At 35.4% G+C, this 18,054-nt stretch overlaps 2 protein-coding genes across 5 annotated transcripts in view; one reads left to right on the top strand and one right to left on the bottom strand.

The window, feature by feature from the left end:
- LOC127063671 (cytokine-like nuclear factor N-PAC) overlaps positions 1-18,054 on the top strand; it is a 31,020-nt gene that overhangs the window by 766 nt on the left and 12,200 nt on the right. For both annotated transcript variants that reach the window (XM_050993687.1, XM_050993686.1), the window contains exons 4-9: positions 74-110; positions 1,007-1,095; positions 1,231-1,357; positions 1,573-1,677; positions 1,833-2,024; positions 3,434-3,607. In XM_050993687.1, coding sequence (XP_050849644.1) covers positions 81-110; positions 1,007-1,095; positions 1,231-1,357; positions 1,573-1,677; positions 1,833-2,024; positions 3,434-3,607 — 717 coding nt within the window. In that variant the 5' untranslated portion in view covers positions 74-80. The remainder of the gene's footprint in view (positions 1-73; positions 111-1,006; positions 1,096-1,230; positions 1,358-1,572; positions 1,678-1,832; positions 2,025-3,433; positions 3,608-18,054) is intronic.
- On the bottom strand, positions 9,525-16,354 carry LOC127063667 (leucine-rich repeat and immunoglobulin-like domain-containing nogo receptor-interacting protein 3). 3 transcript variants are annotated; one of them, XM_050993677.1, is made up of 4 exons: positions 16,191-16,354; positions 11,751-13,555; positions 11,202-11,451; positions 9,525-10,987 (listed from the first exon to the last, which is right to left on the bottom strand). In XM_050993677.1, exons 1-4 carry the CDS (start codon positions 16,299-16,301, stop codon positions 10,334-10,336), a joined length of 2,820 nt encoding a protein of 939 aa, XP_050849634.1. In that variant the 5' UTR covers positions 16,302-16,354; the 3' UTR covers positions 9,525-10,333. The 3 variants fall into 3 exon arrangements, with proteins under 3 accessions (XP_050849634.1, XP_050849633.1, XP_050849635.1); XM_050993676.1 differs by having other exon boundaries at positions 11,202-11,484; positions 16,191-16,332; XM_050993678.1 differs by lacking the exon at positions 16,191-16,354 and adding an exon at positions 13,886-14,789 and having other exon boundaries at positions 11,202-11,484.

The raw sequence follows: 18,054 nt of genomic DNA, 5'->3' as shown, positions 1-18,054 counted from the left end.
TGATCTCTGTATCAAGAATCTGTGAAACAACTTTCAAGAGTGATGATTGATTGTTAATTTTTGTAAATTTCAGGGCGAAGATGAAGGGATTTTCACCGTGGCCTGGCCGGGTAAGTCTTTGAAATCGGTTTCTCGGTAACGGTTCTCTGACTTAATGCTACTCATCGTATCGAGTCGCGCGCGCCACGAAGTCGAACGCGCCATCGTTATTAGGCGGGATTTTGTACTACTCGTAACTCTTCTGTTCATATAGTCGATTTTTTTCATTGAAAATGGTCAAATTTTCGATAGATTTTATATGGCTATGAACGTTTTCGTCTTATTCCTTCATCTTACGTATCTCCCGCCACACCCGACCTTCGAATTCAAATTGGCGCGCTAGCTACAAAAATATAACCTAAATTCGCTTCTCCTTAAGTTCCCCCTCCTTTCCTTCTTTCGCGGACAGTTCGTCTTTATCGTGAACCTTTACTATGTTTGCGATAGGAATACGACATATCCTTCGTATTCTACTTTAGCACGCGATTTTTTTTTTTTCTATTTCTATTTCCTACATGTTTTTTTTTTTAATTCGCAATAATTCTCACATCTAGTCAACTATATATATTTACGCGGGAACTATGGGGGGTTCCTTAATTCATTTATACATGTATGTCAAATTTCTTCAATATTCGTTTAATGTTCGACGATTGTAATAAGATTTTCGAATAATAATTATAACGATCTTATTTTATAATTATTATTTATATAATAATAGAATATTAGGTTTTCTTTCATATAGTGATAAGCTATTTCTTTTAATTACAATATGTAGAAAAATGCTTCTATACAGAAAGTCTGTGTCCATCAATGAACTATATATCTAAAAATTTATAAAATATTTATGTGTACGAAAAATTAATTAGAGCAAAATGATAACTTTTATCCTATGATGTGATTGCTGATTTATGAATGCAATTGTTAGGATATATTTCGTTTTATACTAATGTCACCGTGATATCCGAAGGTATCCATTCCTTCAAAGGATTTGAAGAAACCTGGAAATACTAAAAGAGGACCAGTACAATGTATTTTCTTCTTTGGAACTAATAATTAGTAAGTTTATGTTTAATTTTGTTGTTTTCTTTTGTTTTCTCTCTCTCTCTTTTCTTTTTTTTTTTTTTTGTTGTTTGTTAATAGTATTTCCATTAGTTATGTCAGTCTTTACATTCAAAGATACGTTTCTTCTAGTGCATGGATAGAAGAATCCAATATCAAACCATACCAACAATATAAAGATACTTTGGTAAAATCAAGTAAATCTATCGCTTTTAAAGATGCAGTGGAAGCTATAGAAGAATTTATTGCCAAAGGAGAGGTAAATTTATTATTTAAGGTTTTTTGTTCTTCTAATGATAATTTTTATATATTTGTGATTTGATATAGTAGAATTATATTTTGTTCATCGTATACTGTCTTTACAATTCAAATACTAATTTTGTTATTGTATATTAAGAAATTTGACTTTTTTGATAAATATTAATCTCTATGAATAAATAAGATATCTTATATAAAAATATTTATATACTTTAGGTTTTTGAAGATGGGTTAGATCCAGATTCACTATTTGATAGACTGAAAGAAGATACATTATCTACAGAAAAGAAAATAGTAACAAAAATACCGAAACCACGCAAGGTGAAATCTTGTATTAATTTTCCATTTCTTATATTATGTATTTGGTTATCTCTTTTGGTTTTAACTTTTATGTCACACTTTTGAATAATAGAGGAATTTTTGATTTGTTAAGTGAAGGTTTTGTAATTAAAATTTCGAATGCACTATTAAAATAGGAAACACCAAAAGCTAAGCGATTAGATAGTGGTGCCAGTGACACTCGTCGTCCAGCCAAAAAACAGCGCAGAGAATCCAGTACAAGCAATAGTAACAGAGTCGGTAGCATTAGTCCTGCACTAAATCATTCTACTCCTACTAGGAAGTCAGGTTCAACTCTTCTGAACAGGCCAGCCAATATCACCAGACCAGTAAGTTATTATGTTGTTTTTAATCGTATTTAGTAAATATTGACAGTATTAGTTATTTGAAACCTTTATACTTTCTCAAGAAATTTATAAGAAATATAAAATTCTATATCCCTTTATTATTATTGGGAAGTATAATATAATTAATGATTAATTATTCACAATTCTATATTTGCAATAATAGTTAATAAATAATATACGACTATTGATTAATACTTTTATTTAATTAAATATAATAAAAAATATTGTGGGTAACAATTTTTCATAAATGTGTCTGTTTTTTATATTTTGTATTAATTTCATTAAATAACTTTTTATTAATATTGTTTTTGAAGATAATACAAAATTACTACATTAATGTAGTAGTATTTATTTTATATTTGCAACATAAAATAATAGATTTATTTTGCTATTTATACAAGGTTTTGTATAATCTCATATTAAAAATAAATTAATATTTTATTAGTAAACATCTATATGAAAATTTCTAGATAAACAATTTTTATAAATTAGACTTAATTAATGTTTAAATAGAATAATATATATATATATATGTTTACACGATTATACACTTATAGAAATATCATATAAAATTTTTAAGATAAAATCATCATCAATTTATATTGATTAAAAGAAATGAATGGTTAGTTTTTTTTTCCTTTTTTTTTAAGTTTTTGGGGGGTTCCATGATATATCAGTTATCCAACTTATCAAAGACAGTTAAGTACTTAATCTTGCAAAAAATCTATGAAAATGCAGCATAAAAAAATAGAGCATATTATATGTTTAATTATAGATATATATTTTAAACATATTTTATTTATTGGTAAAAATACTATTGGTATACCAAATTAATACAAATGAAAAAGAAATATGATTTTCATAGATGTGTATATGTATGTAACATATATGCTATATTGATTGCATCAGTAGCAAGTACATACTACTAATATATAGTACTTCACCTGAAGCATGATGCAATTTTGAAGCTACTATTAAGCAAATACTGCATGTATTTACGCTACCACTTTGTTAACAATTTATACGATATTTATTCATGTATTTTACGCATTTCATATAAATAATTAAAGTTACAAATTGAAACATTTTGTAGAATATAAACATACGTCCAAATCGATTAAATATACGTACTAGAATTAGAGTTAATTAATGAATTATAGTATAATTAAATATTTGTTTTTATTGAATAAATCTTACATACTTGAAAGTTATTTAATATTTTAAATATTATTTTATAATAAAAACAATAAAGTTAACAAAAATTCAGATTAAAAATAACTTTTTTTTTGCTAAAATTTTTTATTACTTTTATTTCTATTAAAATACTCTTTTTAATGAAGAATCTCTTGTTCCATTTAAAATTTAATCGTGTGTTACATTTTGTGCAACAGGTAACACCACCTCTCGATGTTGAAACATTATCTCAAACACTCAAAGAGAAGAATATCCTTCCTTCGAATTTGAAATTTGGTTTCCTCGGTTTGGGAATTATGGGCAGCGGCATCGTAAAAAATTTGATCAACAGTGGGCACAGTGTGATAGTGTGGAATCGAACGCAAGAAAAGGTATGTACCTCGTGCGTCATTTCTTTTTCTTTTTTCTTGATAACATCGATAAACATATAAAATTAAAAAAGAAATTTTTAATGAATATTAATGAGATATATATATATATGCATAATTAAAAAATATGTTTAATATCTTTTAAAGATATAGTTAATGCATATAACTAAAATCATCTATATCAATAAACTTATGGTGATGATAACGTTAAATTTTTTACCACGAATAAGCAATCATTATCGTTATAATTATACGGTCGAATGGTAATATTTTCAATCAATTTCTTCATATGCGGTCGTATTTAATTATACGGTCGAATGGTAATATTTTCAATTAATTTCTTCATCAGCGCTGTATCGCGTGGGCGGGTAACACGTATTTAATGTTGAATGTTCGAACATATTGATAAGTTATATAGATTTATTGGTCTAGTTTATAAGAATTTTATTCCGAAGATATACTGGGTCAGTACATCGAACTTGAAACGATTATATAAATTATATTTTTAGAAACGAGACTGAATTAGCGTGCACATTTTCTAGTGCAGTACTTGCTTGTCTTTACTTTATCTTAATCGTACAAACATCATCCTTGTTGCCGCGTATCGAACTTCGATTTTCTTTTTCTTTTTTATGGGGGGGGGGGGGGGGGGGGGGTAAAAAGGGTAACGGAACTTTGATAAAAAGAGAAGGAAGAGAAATGTTTAAAAACAATATTTTCATTATTCATATAGCGTAATTTTATTTTTACGAATAATATAGTCTATGTATATATACATAATTTAAATCGTATTAACAATTCTCGAAAAAAAAAAAATTTCTTTTTTATTTTCGGAAAAAAGTTATAATTTATCATATAAAAGAAAAATATGTTGTCTTAAAAAATGTTTTTATATCGATAAAATATATGAAATTATATATATATTTATTTGCTAATACACAATTAATAGATCTTCTTTTTTTGTTTTTTTTTTCTTTCTTTTTGTTTTTTTTTTTTTTTCGTGATTTTATTTGAGATAATAGAATAAATAAAAACCCGAAAGTTTTCAATAGGCATATTCGCTTCGTTTTATCATTCGTCGCGTAAACTATAAATGATGTTTAGGTTGTACATTCAATATATCGTTTCAAAGACAAATTTTATCAGAAGATATTTTTTGGCATCTTGGAAATAATATTTTTATACAATAATAGGACTTCCCTAAAAATTTTAAATGTTCTTCAGAAAAAAGAAAAGGATACGTTTTATTTTTTTAATAATATTTTTAAGTTCTCCAGTACGATGAATTTTATTATTATTTATATTTTTTTTTTACACATACATTCAAAGAACTTTCTTACACGACATATATATATAATATATATAATATATATATATATAATTTTGTGTATATATTTATATATACTTAAAGAGAATAGGAGCTAATTAGATAATTAACTCGCAAATATTTGAAACAATCTGAACGTCGAGCGATGTCTCATATTTAATAAAAATGGTAAATAAAAATTAATGTCGTTAGTTAGGAACTCAATCGATTAGATAGTACTAACAGGTTCGGTTCATTTCTTACGACTTAAAAAAGATCACAGTATTAGGAAAATATTCGCCATGTTCTAAACATATTTTTGTATATTATTTTAGTAATATCTTTTAAAGTTCTTCCTTTTTGAGTATCAAGCAAACAAAACATTCCAAATATACGCACATAATTTGTACGTTCAACTCTTTTAGTGTAATAGATTTGTGTCTGTGTTTGTTGTAAGTTATGAATCGTATATATGTATGTACACATATATATATATATATATATAAGTAATCGCGCGAGAGAAGATTCACCGCGTATACTTATCATATAAATATTTCCATATCGTACGCATCTGTGACTAATTCAATTTTAGACTACCAGTAATTATTTGTGTTTAGTCGGGTGCACGTATCTCTTTCGTTAAGGCTCTGTGGATAAAATGGCAATCGTATAAAAAATATACACGTTAGGAAGCATAAGTACAAGTTGTGGCCTTGATAGATAAGGGCGATCTCTCTTTAGAATCTATTATCAAACTATTTTTTAATAGGTTTGTTTAAATGTTATCTTTTTTCTTCATTCTTTTTTTTTTGTTTTGCTTTCTTTCTTTTATTTATTTATTTATTTTTTTATTTATTTATTTATTTTTTTTTTTTTCGCTTTATCTTTCTATTAACAGCAAGAGTATGCCCATTTACATAACTGAACAAAATATAGAAGACCGCATCGATCGTACTTCTTTTCCTTCCTTCTACATTTCGTCGTTTCTATGCGAGCATATATGTGATTCGAATCGCATTATTTTTTCTGATCGAATCTTATAAAAATGAATCGAGAACAGAACGAAAAGATTAGATTTCGACTATTGACGATCGAAGAACGTAGCTCGTTTTCTTATCTTCCTCTTTTTTGTTTTTATTCTATTCTATTTTATTTTATTTTATTTTTTTCTTTATTTATTTTTTATTCATTTATTTATTTTTTTATTTTTATTATTATTATTACTTTTTTTTTTAATTTTCCTTTTCTATTTCTTTGTCAAATGCGTTTATCGTACTATATTTTCTCTGATTGTGCTTCGAAATTGAAGTCGGGCACGATAAAACATTTTTATGCGAGAGAAAAAGAAAGAATGATTTCGTTTTTCTTCGTGTACGTATATATATACATCTATATATATATTTATATATATATATCTTTCTCTCTTTCTTTTTATGATAATATCGAACGATCAAATCGACGAAGATTGACTACGTGTAGTGCCATGACTAAGTTTATTTATATGTATATGTAATAGTCTAAAGAGCGTAAACCATAGAACGAGTTGTCGCGCGCGCGCGCGCGCTTGTGTATGTGTTTATGTGTGTACTTGAAATGCAAGGCTTTCCCTAAGCTGCTTACGCTTTCTCTCTTTCTGTTTCTCTCTCTCTCTCTCTCTCTCTCTCCCCCTCTTCCTCTCTGTCTCTTTCATTAGTTTCCTATTCTCATCATCGAGTTATTCTACCACGGTAAATCTTTCTATGTATAGTTATGTACGCTATTGTTTATATCTCTCTTTTGACTTTCTCCTCCCATTGATCTCTTCTTTCTGTCTCTCTCTCTCTCTCTCTCTCTCTCTCTCTCTCTCTCTCTCTCTCTCTCTCTCTCTCTCTCTCTCTCTCTCTCTCTCTCTCTCTCTATCTCAAAGACGATAAAAGCTTTATCTATCTCTTCTTCTTGCCAGCCGCTGAGGCAATCTAAAAATAATACGCGGCTAGGATCGCTCTTCGTCGTCGTTGTCATTGTCGTTGTCGTTGTCGTCATTGTCGTTGTCGTTGTGTCCGTGACGTCTATTCGCGTAATCATAGCAAATCGGTCCTTTCCTCTTGCAAGAAATTTCCCTTGCCAAAGAACCGAAGATCTACGACACTCGAAAAGAAAGAGAGAGAGAGAGAGAGAGAGAGAGAGAGAAAGAGAGAAGGGAAAAAACAAGCAGTTTTCCTTTTGAGTAGACAAATTTCGAAAGGTCATCGAGAACTAATTTCTTCGTCTCTTTATCGTTTTAAATCCTTTCCTCGTTATATCGAGGAGTCTTCAAGATTTATAAAAAAAAAAATTCTTTATTTTTTTGTTTCTTTTGTTTTGTTGCTTTTTCTTTTAATTTCCCCTCTTTAAAAATTATACTTTAAATTAAATCGTTAGATTCTTCAGGAAAGACGTTTGTGATATTTCTAACGGTACGTAAATAAAAGATAATAAGAAAATCGTAAAAAAGAATAAAAAGAAAAAAAAAGGAATGGGAAATAAACATCAAATGAAAAAGTATATATATAGATGTAACGATTCGGCGTATGATTTTAATGATTGTAAAACGGAAAAGTGCATGAAACGTTTCAAAATGATTCGACCCTGAAGGAGTTAAAGTTATTACATTCTTTTTCTGTAGGTTATTGAAACGGAAGGAGAGAGAAAGAGAGAGAGAGAGAGAGAGACATTGAGATAGAGATAAAGATAAAGATAAAGATAGATAAGCCTGATGTGAGATTGTGCCTGATCTCGTGCATTAGAAAAATCTCTCTCTCTCTCTCTCTCTCTCTCTCTCTCTCTCTCTCTCTCTCTCCCACCCTCCCTTCTTCTCTCAAAGAAATACGCGTAACGTTATTGAATGAGTCACCGAAAAACTTCGTCGTCGTCCTCGCCCTGTTCTACTATATATATATATAGCACGTATATTATTATGCACTTTCGATAGAGTAGCTCTATTCGTGAAGTTAACATTACTTCACCTCGTTCTATAATCTTGTCAAGTTTTTTCTCCGATAAAAACGAAACGAAACAATAATCGCGGTTCTTCTCCTTCTCTTCCTCTTCCTCCTCTTTCTCGCTCTTCTCGATCTCAAGCCGATCCTTCCACAAAAGACGAAGCGAAAAGAGAAGATATTCGTTCGATACCCTCATACAAGCGATATCATCGGTATATGTGTATTATTTATTCGTGCAAAAGGCACGACTCTATATATCGACTAATCACAGCTGCTTAGAATCCGTTCGTTGCTCATAGAACGGCTTTGTTTTCTCTTTAAATCACAGAATCTTTTAATATATTTCTTTTATTATTATTATTATTATTATTATTATTATTATTATTATATTTATTATAGTATTATTATTTTATATATATATATTTTCTCTCTTTCTCTCACCCTTTTTCTTATTTCTCATCCTCGATCGCTACGACCATCGCTCTTTTTCTTTCAAATCACTCGTTTATTAAATTAAATACAGGAAGACTAGAGAAGCTAACGTTTATCGTATCTCTATTATATTTAATAAACGATCGCGTTATAGGAAAAGGGGTAGAAGCGGTGGTAGGTGAATGAAAATTATGATAAAAGTAAAGAAGGGTAGAAAGAAATGAAAATTTCATCGAAACATTTTCATATTAAAATCGCAAAGAGATTAGAAGAAATTTGTTGTTAGAAAAAAGCTTATGCTTTTAACGAAATAAAAGAAAAAAAGAAGAAAAGAAAGAAAGAAAAGTAATAAAAGGAAGAGACAAACTATTCTTCATTCGCGTGTTCGCAAATACGATAGTTCAAGGCCGACAATCATTTTATTCTTTTTAATTACGATTTGTGCATTCAATCCATCGAGTTATGTACACAACGATGGTCGATGTGTTGATTGAATGTGCTGGATGAGACGTGATCATGAATTAAGTACATGCATAATGTAACACATTTTATGATTTTCCTTTCTCTGGATAAACTTTAATAACTGTATGCGTGTATGTATATTTATTATTATTTTTTTTTTTTTCTTTTTTCCATCCGTTAGAGACAATTTGTAATAGTTATTTAAAAGAATCAAGAATACAATGATCAAACAGGCGTCCAGAGTGTTGAAAAATGTAGAGAGAGAAAGAGAGAGAGAGAGAGAAAGAGAATGAGACAGAGAATGAAAGAGAGAGAGAGAGAGGAGAGAGAGAGAATCTATCCATATACATGTGTACGTGTAACGTGTTCAAAAGAGAGGAAAGAAAGAGAGAAACAGAAAGAAGAGAAAGATTTCTGAACGCTTGTTTTCCCGTCGATCTAGATAAAACGAAATTGGAGATTAGGGGGAAAAGCAATTATAGCGGAACTATCAAACGGCGAGTTGAACTCGCCAATCGACGACTATGACCACAGGGTATGTTGGCCAGCCGCGATTCAGTCTTTCGCAAAACGCGTTGTGTTTGCAAACGCATATACTCGATAAAATGACGCGCGTTTAAAAGTGGGTGGACAGGATCGAGAGAACGATCTTCCGAATTTTCTCGTAATTTTTTTCTCTTTCCTTTCTTTCTTTTTCGAGGAATTCGAACGATCCTTCCACCGGGTTCTTCTTCTTAATCTATATCGTATCTTACGCGCACTTCCATTCAGAAATCTAATCAAATTCTCATTTGTATTTTTTTTTTTTTTCTTTTTCGAAAAGATTCTCGATTCGAAAGAACACATCCATTCGTCCAATAATTTTCTTTCTCGAATGTTCTGTGTTTTTCGTTTTGTTTTCCCCCCTTTTTTCCCCCTCTTTTTTCCGACAACGATATATAACAATCAAAAGAAAAAGTACACCGTGAGCGGACAATTTCCAAGATACTAGATTTTGTTTCTTGAAAATTGTCCGCATTTTTTTTTTTCTCTTCTTTTCTTTCGTTTTCCCTCGAACGTCCCCATAAAAGTATCGCGCACATATTACACGAATTCGACATTCATCGAACACACGGAAGAAACAAAAAGAACAGAGAAATTGTTCGGTTCCTTGGCACTGAAGTTCGTTCACCTCGAATGTTGTCGGATGTCTCTCTTTTTTTCTCTTAAAGTCGGGGAGCAACTTCCGCCATTCGAATTCTTGATGAGGGTAACGCGATTTAGCGCCACGGAACAACTTTGAACAATGGCCATTACGAAAGCACAGCTTCCATTTAATCTTTTTTCTCACTATTATTATTATCATTATTATTATTATTTATTATTATTATTTATTATTATTATTTATTATTATTATTTATTATTATTATTATTATTATTATTATTATTATTATTATTATTATTATTATTTCATATATCTAATGTTCACCAAGCAAAATACACCCTCGCGTCAATTCCATCGTTGAATGAAAAGTCGCGTTGTTTCCTTGTAGTGGTTTGGCTGCTTGCACACCGCTCGATTTTGATAGGCTAGAGTTTAGTCTCACGTGGAAGTTCTGGTAAACTGGTGCATGGAGCGAGTAGTCCAAGAACCTCCGGTACATTTTGTGATTCTCCGGCCAGTATCTCAGCGCTTGAACCTCTGTAAACCGGTTTACTCTGATCGAACTCATTGCAAACGGACGTAGAACTTCCATATTCCTCGATGCAATGCAATATGACCGGGGAAGGCGGAGGAAGTATGATTTGCAGTGGTGCCCTTGGTCCGTTGTTTTCGATATAATTTATATGAATACCGTCCAATATATTTATACCGTGTGGACTGAGAGAGGATAATTCCGTGGGTGTATAATATTCGCTGTTCATATCTTCCAAACTAGTACCCGCCGTCATATCGTTGATCTTTGCTTTGAAGTACGTATCTGGTCCTCCGTAACCATCTTCTTTACTATTCTCAAAAACAACGGAGTCGCTCTTCCCACAGGAACCACTTCGACAATTGTCGAAATAAAGATTCGGTAGATTTTCCAACACTTTGTTTAACGTTTGCTGTTGATACTTGTAGCTCTCCCTTAGCCGCAATACCTGATGAGCACTGAACTTGCGAATTTTATTCCGTTGGAAGACGTAATTTTCTCGGACCCAATTAAGTTGACTCGTTGAGTAATCTCGCACTCTCTTCACCTGTTAGCAAGAGAAAGTAAATTCTTTGAAACGTTTATTTCTCTTGTCGCAAAAGTAGGAGGATACTTAATGGATGTATGATACAAGTCATTGCAATCTCTGGTTATTTACTTCGTAAGAAAATAGCGATCATATACGATTCGAATTGATAGGTTTATCTAAGATATTGATGAATTATTCAAGTTTTTTTAATGAAAGCTCGTCGTATCATTACCTGATCGTAATACTGGTCTCTTAGCGCGGTGAGATGGCTGGTACCGTAGTCCCTGATGTCGCGTATGTGTCTCATCTGACCCTCGTAACTGTCCCGAATCCATTCCACTTGCTGAACACAGTTGTCCTTGATCCTGTGCACTTGTTGAGTATAATTTTCACGCAATCTCTCCAATTGTTGACTCTTATACTGCTCTATGTTATCCAACATCTGATAAATTTGTTTTGCTCTTGGTGTCGCACCCACGCGCCTGCAGCAAAGACACCATTTTATACAACCGCACCTGGAAAATATCGTGGTAAGATTAGAAGAATTTTTATCGAGAGAAAAATTAACCGGAGAAGTAATTCTTTAAGTAACGCTTATCGATCGCTCGTGACCTTCTAACCGAACTACTTTACACACGCGGTATTATTTCGCCGAAGAATAATTGAATGTTTCCCGTCGATAGCAGACAACGATATAAATATTACATTTTGTTGGTTTCGTATTATGTTCAGAAAACCGGTTTATGACGTAAATGAAAAAGAAATCAACACCAATAATCACCTCAGGAAAAAGTATCGAATCAACTGCAAAAATAGGGTCAACAGGAGGAAGGCCGTTGCGCTGACTCCACCCACTACTATACTGAAGATTTGGATGTTGTGAAGTGTTATGGGATCCATTTCCAACATAATGTAGGCTGTTGTATTCGCTATAGGATTAACGGCGAAGCATCTGTAAAGCCCAACGTCTTGCCTGAGTAGTTTGCTAATGTACAAAGAGCCATTCTCCAGAATGCGTATCCTCCCATCGTCTTCGACCGGTTCGTCCAGTTTCCATCCGTGTACGTGAGGATGCTCTACAAATGCATCAGGGAATGCCGGATCGGGGTTCCAGTGAAGAACCTTGAGCTTTGGAGTGACCCAAGCCAAGGACGGCGCCGGGTTGCCATTAAACTCGCACTCCAGTAGAACCGAACTTAGCAATAGATACTGATTGGTGAAAGAAACTCGTGCCAGGGTCGGTGGTGTACAGTTTAGATAACGAAGAGTTTGCAAGGTATTGATGGTACCGTCGATCTCGTGTCCGCACCTGAGGCCACTTTTGAAAGCTGCACGTAAATGGGTTCTGCTTTCCGCCCATTTTACAAACCAGAACATGCGACAATCGCAGGCCCATGGATTCCCTTGAAGCTGCAGTTCTCCAAGATATGGTAGTTGAGCAACGTTGGCTGGAAGGAAAGCTAAATCGTTGTCCCGTAAATCTATCCTTCGAAGGGACGGCGTATCGTCCAACACGTGTCGAGAGATCTCGCGCAATGGACTGTTTGTCAATTCGAGAGTCTCCAGCTCCAACAACCCTGCGAAATTCTCATCCCGAAGTATCTCCAATTGAGTGCTGGACAATAAAAGAGTTCTCAGTTTGCTAGTCGGTCGCCAAAGATCTTCAGGTAGCTTGGAGATCGGTAACCTCTCGAGATTGAGCCATCGCAGACTGGAGAGACCTTGAAAGGCCGTGTTGGTTAGACGAATGACGGGATTGCCAGCTAGATCCAAGTATTCCAGGGACGCGAGTTCGGCGAAAAGACCACGTGGCAGTACATCGATCTCGTTGTCGGCTAATTCGAGCACTTTTAACAGAGCGAGACCGGAGAAAAGTCTCGAGGGTAACTTCGTGAGTCTGTTGGCGGATAATCGGAGTTCCTCCAATTGTTTATTGGGTCTAAAGCTATGATCCGGCAGAGACACCAACAAATTTTCGCTCAGATCCAAACGGAGTAATCCTCTTACTGGACCGAATGCTTGGAAGGGCAGTACGGACAAATGATTTGTCGCTAGACGTATCTCGTGGAGACTATCGAGGCCCTGAAAGAGGACCTGCGGCAGGGTGATCAACCGATTACCGGTGAGATTCAGGTACTGTAGTCGGTGCAACGGGTGGAAGACGTCCGATGGCAGTTCTGCCAACCTGTTATCACCTAAGTTGAGGCTCTCGAGAGATTCCGTCGCTCGAAATACACCAGGCTCTATCCTTTCGATTCCACTGGACGTCCAGATGAGACTTCTCAGTGCAACAGAGGTTTCCAATGCCGCGACTGGAATCGCGGCAGCTTGAACATTCCTCAGGATAACGGTGTCCGCTTCTTGCGGTATCCCAAGACCAAGGAAACTGCGTGACTCGCAGAAGAGACTTTCCTCGTTCTTCGTGCATTCGCAACCCGCGGCACATTCTATCCCCGTCGCAGATCTCTTTCCAGAGATCGAGGACGACGAAGGAGTTTGCGTGCCCTCGACGCGCACCACCACGAAGAGTAAGATCAACCACCACCGCGAAACCCTCGCCAAAGCTCGCTCCCTCATTCCTAAGACCTGCAACGTGACGATATTCTCGACTACAACAAGAATCTCCCATGTCCTAAGGGACTCTTTCTTCTATCTCGTCACAGCCTAGGAACTAATCAAGGATAATATTCGCGATTTCTAATCCTACGTCACACACGCATTCCCACTCTCTCTCTCTCTCTCTCTCGCTCTCTCTCTCTCTTTCTCTTTCTCTTTCTTTCTTTCCTTCTCTTTTTCTCTTTCGAACACACGTGCTTGCGAACCCTTCTATGAAAACAAATAATCCTACTTTTATCTCTCACTCTCTTTCTCTTTCTCTCCGTCACTTTCTTTTCTCTATTATTGTCGTCTACCTACCTATTCAAAAGTCACGGCGATGCCGCGGAAAAGCAAATTATTCGGAAGTGAGCCGGCGATATTTAGCAGGGTGTCGTGGTCTGATCTCTTAACCGTTTGCGAAAAATCCGGCGCATGATCTTAAAGCGGACAGCTTCTCGTTCTCATCGTTGTCGTCGTCGTCGTTGACGGTTACGAGGTTTACGATGGTGGTGGTGGTGGTGATGATGACGATGATGATGGTGGCGGCGACGGCGACGGCGACGGCGACGGCGACGGCGGTATTGTTGGCGGTGACGATATTATTACTGTTGTCGCTTTGTAGAGCCGGTAACATAATTGTGCGTGCGTGTTTTGATGATTCGATTATTTCGATCCTAAAATCGCACACGGGGAATAAAACCCGCCACGGCACAACGACCGCACGCACACGTTACCTTCTCCTTTCCTTCTCTTTATTTTCTCTCTTTTATTTTTTCTTTTTCTCTTTTTTTTTCTCTCTCTCTCGTTCTACTCTTTTCCTTCCTCCCTCTTTCTGGATCTTCGTCAGTCTCTCTGTCCCGCCGTATAGTTGCGGCGTTACACTCTTGTCACGCGTGTGACATGACACGCTCGTGCGTCCCGTCACGAGCAGCGTCGCCCACTGCGTACGAGAGGCAAAAACTGACTGTTGGGTCGGTTCGACCGACCGTGCTCCTCCTCGTGGCTACCACCGGTTCTCTCTCTCTCTTTCTCTTTCTCTCTATATCTGTCTCTCTCTTTCTCTCCGTTCTGTCTTTCTGTCTCTCTCTCTCTTTTCTCTCTTTCTCTTTCTCTCTCTCTCTCCTTCTTCATCAGCATTCACCTCACTGGCAACGTCGCTTCTACTCTATAACCGCGCCGACGCGAACAGCTTGGCAACGTCGCGTCGCGCTACGTCCTGTGGAGGGAGAAGAAGAAAGGCAGGGTAAGGGAGAGAGGGAGAGAGAGAGAGAGAGAGAGAGAGAGAGAACAAGCGAACGTTGCTGTCAGCCCCTCGTGAAAAATTTGCTGCCGAACAGAATAGCGATGGAAGAGAGAAAAAGAGAGAAGTTTAGGATTTCTCAGTCTCCTCTAGGACTACACATCGGTTGCTGCTTGCACACGTTCTTACGATCTAATTAGCGTCCGGTATCATGGGAATCGTTCTTTTTATATACTTACGCCATTTTGTTCTTTCGTAGCTTTCGTATAACTTAAGAATATGTGGTATGTACTTCGAACGAATTCGCTCGAAAGAATCGCTCAAAAGCTTCTCTACACATACACGATACGCTTTTACATGGGACGCAAAATACAAGAAAAGAGGGAAAACGTTGGGTGTACTATTCGATGAAGAAGACGAAATGGAACGCTCGGCGTTTAGGATCTTTCAAGAATTCAGGGTTCTCGTGTGGAACGTTCTATTCCTACACGTTCGCCATATTTAAATTAGGTTTCATCGAATTCTATACAACAACGCCATGTTTCTTTTTTTTTTCTTTTTTTTTTTGTCGCCGCGGCGTTTAACGTCGGCTCGGAATTTTATGCGTCGACGATGCTGCTCTCGTATCATTTCATTCGATCATTTTTGTTAACGTGCTTTCGTCGTCCAAAGTATGTTCGAGCGAATGAATAAATATTTTTATTCTATTTTCTCGTCCCCGATACAAACGTTCGTTCGAAGTAGGCATGCCTAAGTACGTACAACGTTGCTATGTAATTAACCACCATTCGCAAAATGTTTTGCCTCGATAATGAATCGATTCCCGTAGCAAAGACAAGAATAAAGAAGCGGAAAAGTTACGTACCGATTACGATTCATCGAAGCGCGAAGCCTACCGAATCGTTTCTACAAACTCGAATTCCATTAAAGTAGCGCGGGCCAATTTATGGCGGGACTTTCGAATCTAACGTTCTAGAATTTTTTTGTTCAGCGAACTAAAAATATATTCTCTGCGGAACGAATTTGATTCTTTTCTTTTTTTTTTTTCTTTTTATTTCTTTCTTTTTCTCGTATCTAACAGAACACAATGCATCGAGCGACGTACATATTTTCATTTTATTCGTTTTTCATCTTCGTTCCTTGCTCCTATACGTCGAACATGTCTCGAATTACAGGTTAATAATTCAATGAGAATTATTCTTAGCATTCGCGTTCGTTTAACGACCTACAACTCCAGGAGCATTATTAGCCGAGTCATCATTTTACAATTCTCGGAATAAAATATAACCATGACGAGAATCCGGATAATAGGTTTATAAATAATTCACATCTGACGATCCAAATTAACTTATCTGCGAGAAGTACTATTCTATTTTTGCTTACCTGATCAAATAATTGAGGAAATGTGTTCGCCGATAGAAGACTACCATCGATGTTCGATCCTACTTTTCTAACGAATATACTTGTAATGTTGGCAAGATCGTTATGACGCATATAGTACGTTCAACGTACTAAAGGAAGAAAGAAACTAGTTGCATCTCCGCAGTTATATTGTAAGAGCTGCACCTGCAAATCACTTGTCTAAACGGTCCACGTGTATGCTAGCATTCGTATCGTTGTCCTTGATGCGCACGTAATAGCAGTAGTCGCATAATTTTGACTTTGCCATCGAGTTCTCTCTCTCTCTCTCTCTCATTTGCAACGAGAGATTAGAGTTAAAAGGATCGAAGTGAGAATGAAATGGGGGGAGGGAGAGAGAGAGAGAAAGACGAAGATAGATCAAATGAGACAGACTCCGGGAGTGAGACGGGAACGGCAAAGCGTTCATTGTCAGAACGAAGCTGTCAGAGAGACGTAGACTTGTTCGAGACTTCTGACCGATCATTCTGTTGCCAATGTCGCGTTTACGAGAGTCTCCACGTCTATCTTTCTCTTTGTTGGCACGGTTAAAGGCGTTGGCGTTAAACTCAACTTCATCGATAGTATGCGCAACGTTCACCTTTAATAAGAGAGAGAGAGAGAGATGGAGATAGATAGAAAGAGAGAAATTGGAACACTCATTATCTAATCTAATTAAGAGGCAACATAAAAGAGGCCAATTTAGATAAGAGATTTTTCGGACAGTCGTTATCATCGACATTGAGATCTTCGTACGTGAAAAAGCAGAAATGATAGGACTAACCCTTTGCAATATCGATCGTCCGAATTATTTTTGTCGCTTCGATGTATTCATTTTTCTTTACTTGTACATATATATATATATATAAAATGTTTATACGAATATATTATATTTATGGATTTCTATTTTAAGATTTCAACGCGAATCACATATATATATCTCGTGTTTCTTTTAACCATATGATTTATGAACTCGCCTTTTGACTATTTTCATTGGCGTCTGACACGGCCGAAGAAGCAAGCGAAAGTTTACAAAATTAAAGATAAAACTTCCTCACCATTCCCTGCGTTACATCACATGCATTTATATCGACTGCTTTCGTAAGTAAGCTTTTAATCGAGTTCGATGTTGAAACGAACACGTATGTAGGCATATCGATAGTTTGTTTCTCTCTCTTTCCCTCTCTTTCTATCCATCTCTATCTATTTCTCTTCTTTTCTTGTCGCATATAACGAATGTAAAAATCCCCCTTAACAAAGCTCAACATCGGTATCGCGATAACGATAAAATTCGAAACATCGCTTCGTGTTGATTATTGATATCCAGTTAACATATACGTTCGATAAGCTCGTTTCTTTTATTCTATTCAATTTCTGTATTTTTTTATTCTCTCTTAACTACATAAGATGTACAATTTTTATTACTCCGATAATATTATTTTCTCTTATCCTTCTCTTTATCTATCTCACTCATCTTTTTATCTATCTCACTTTCTTTTTCTCTTTATCTCACTCACTCACTCACTCACTCTCTCTGTGTTTTTCTTTCTCTGTTAAAGAGAACCAAGACGCTCGAAATTTACTATCTGATTCTTCTTATCAGCCAGTGAAATAATGGCCGACTTATTTACCACGCTTCGCTCTTATCTTACAAAATCGTTTCAAAAGTTCATAGATTGTTGCTTTTTTCGTCACACATCGTAGAGTAATTTCCACTCGAATTACGCGAATTTTCCTTCGAATCGGATATGCGATCGATCTTCAACCTTTTCTCCTTTAGTTGATTCGTTCGTCGATTTCACCCGTCGCCGTTCTAAATTTACAACCGATGTATCATTCATTGTCATTC

The sequence above is a fragment of the Vespula vulgaris genome, chromosome 5 (genome assembly GCF_905475345.1).
Source record: "Vespula vulgaris chromosome 5, iyVesVulg1.1, whole genome shotgun sequence".
NCBI classification, from domain to species: domain Eukaryota; kingdom Metazoa; phylum Arthropoda; class Insecta; order Hymenoptera; family Vespidae; genus Vespula; species Vespula vulgaris.
This window is presented reverse-complemented; position numbering and strand designations above follow the sequence as displayed.

Bases quoted from the DNA above. Each gene is read 5' to 3' on its own strand.
- LOC127063667 (XM_050993676.1), bottom strand. From the start codon at position 16,301: ATGCGTCATAACGATCTTGCCAACATTACAAGTATATTCGTTAGAAAA. The intron at 11,485-11,750 runs GTGATTATTGGT...GATATTTTCCAG, and splicing joins ATTCGATACTTTTTCCTGAG to GTGCGGTTGTATAAAATGGT. The intron at 10,988-11,201 runs GTAATGATACGA...TCTTGCTAACAG, and splicing joins GAGACCAGTATTACGATCAG to GTGAAGAGAGTGCGAGATTA.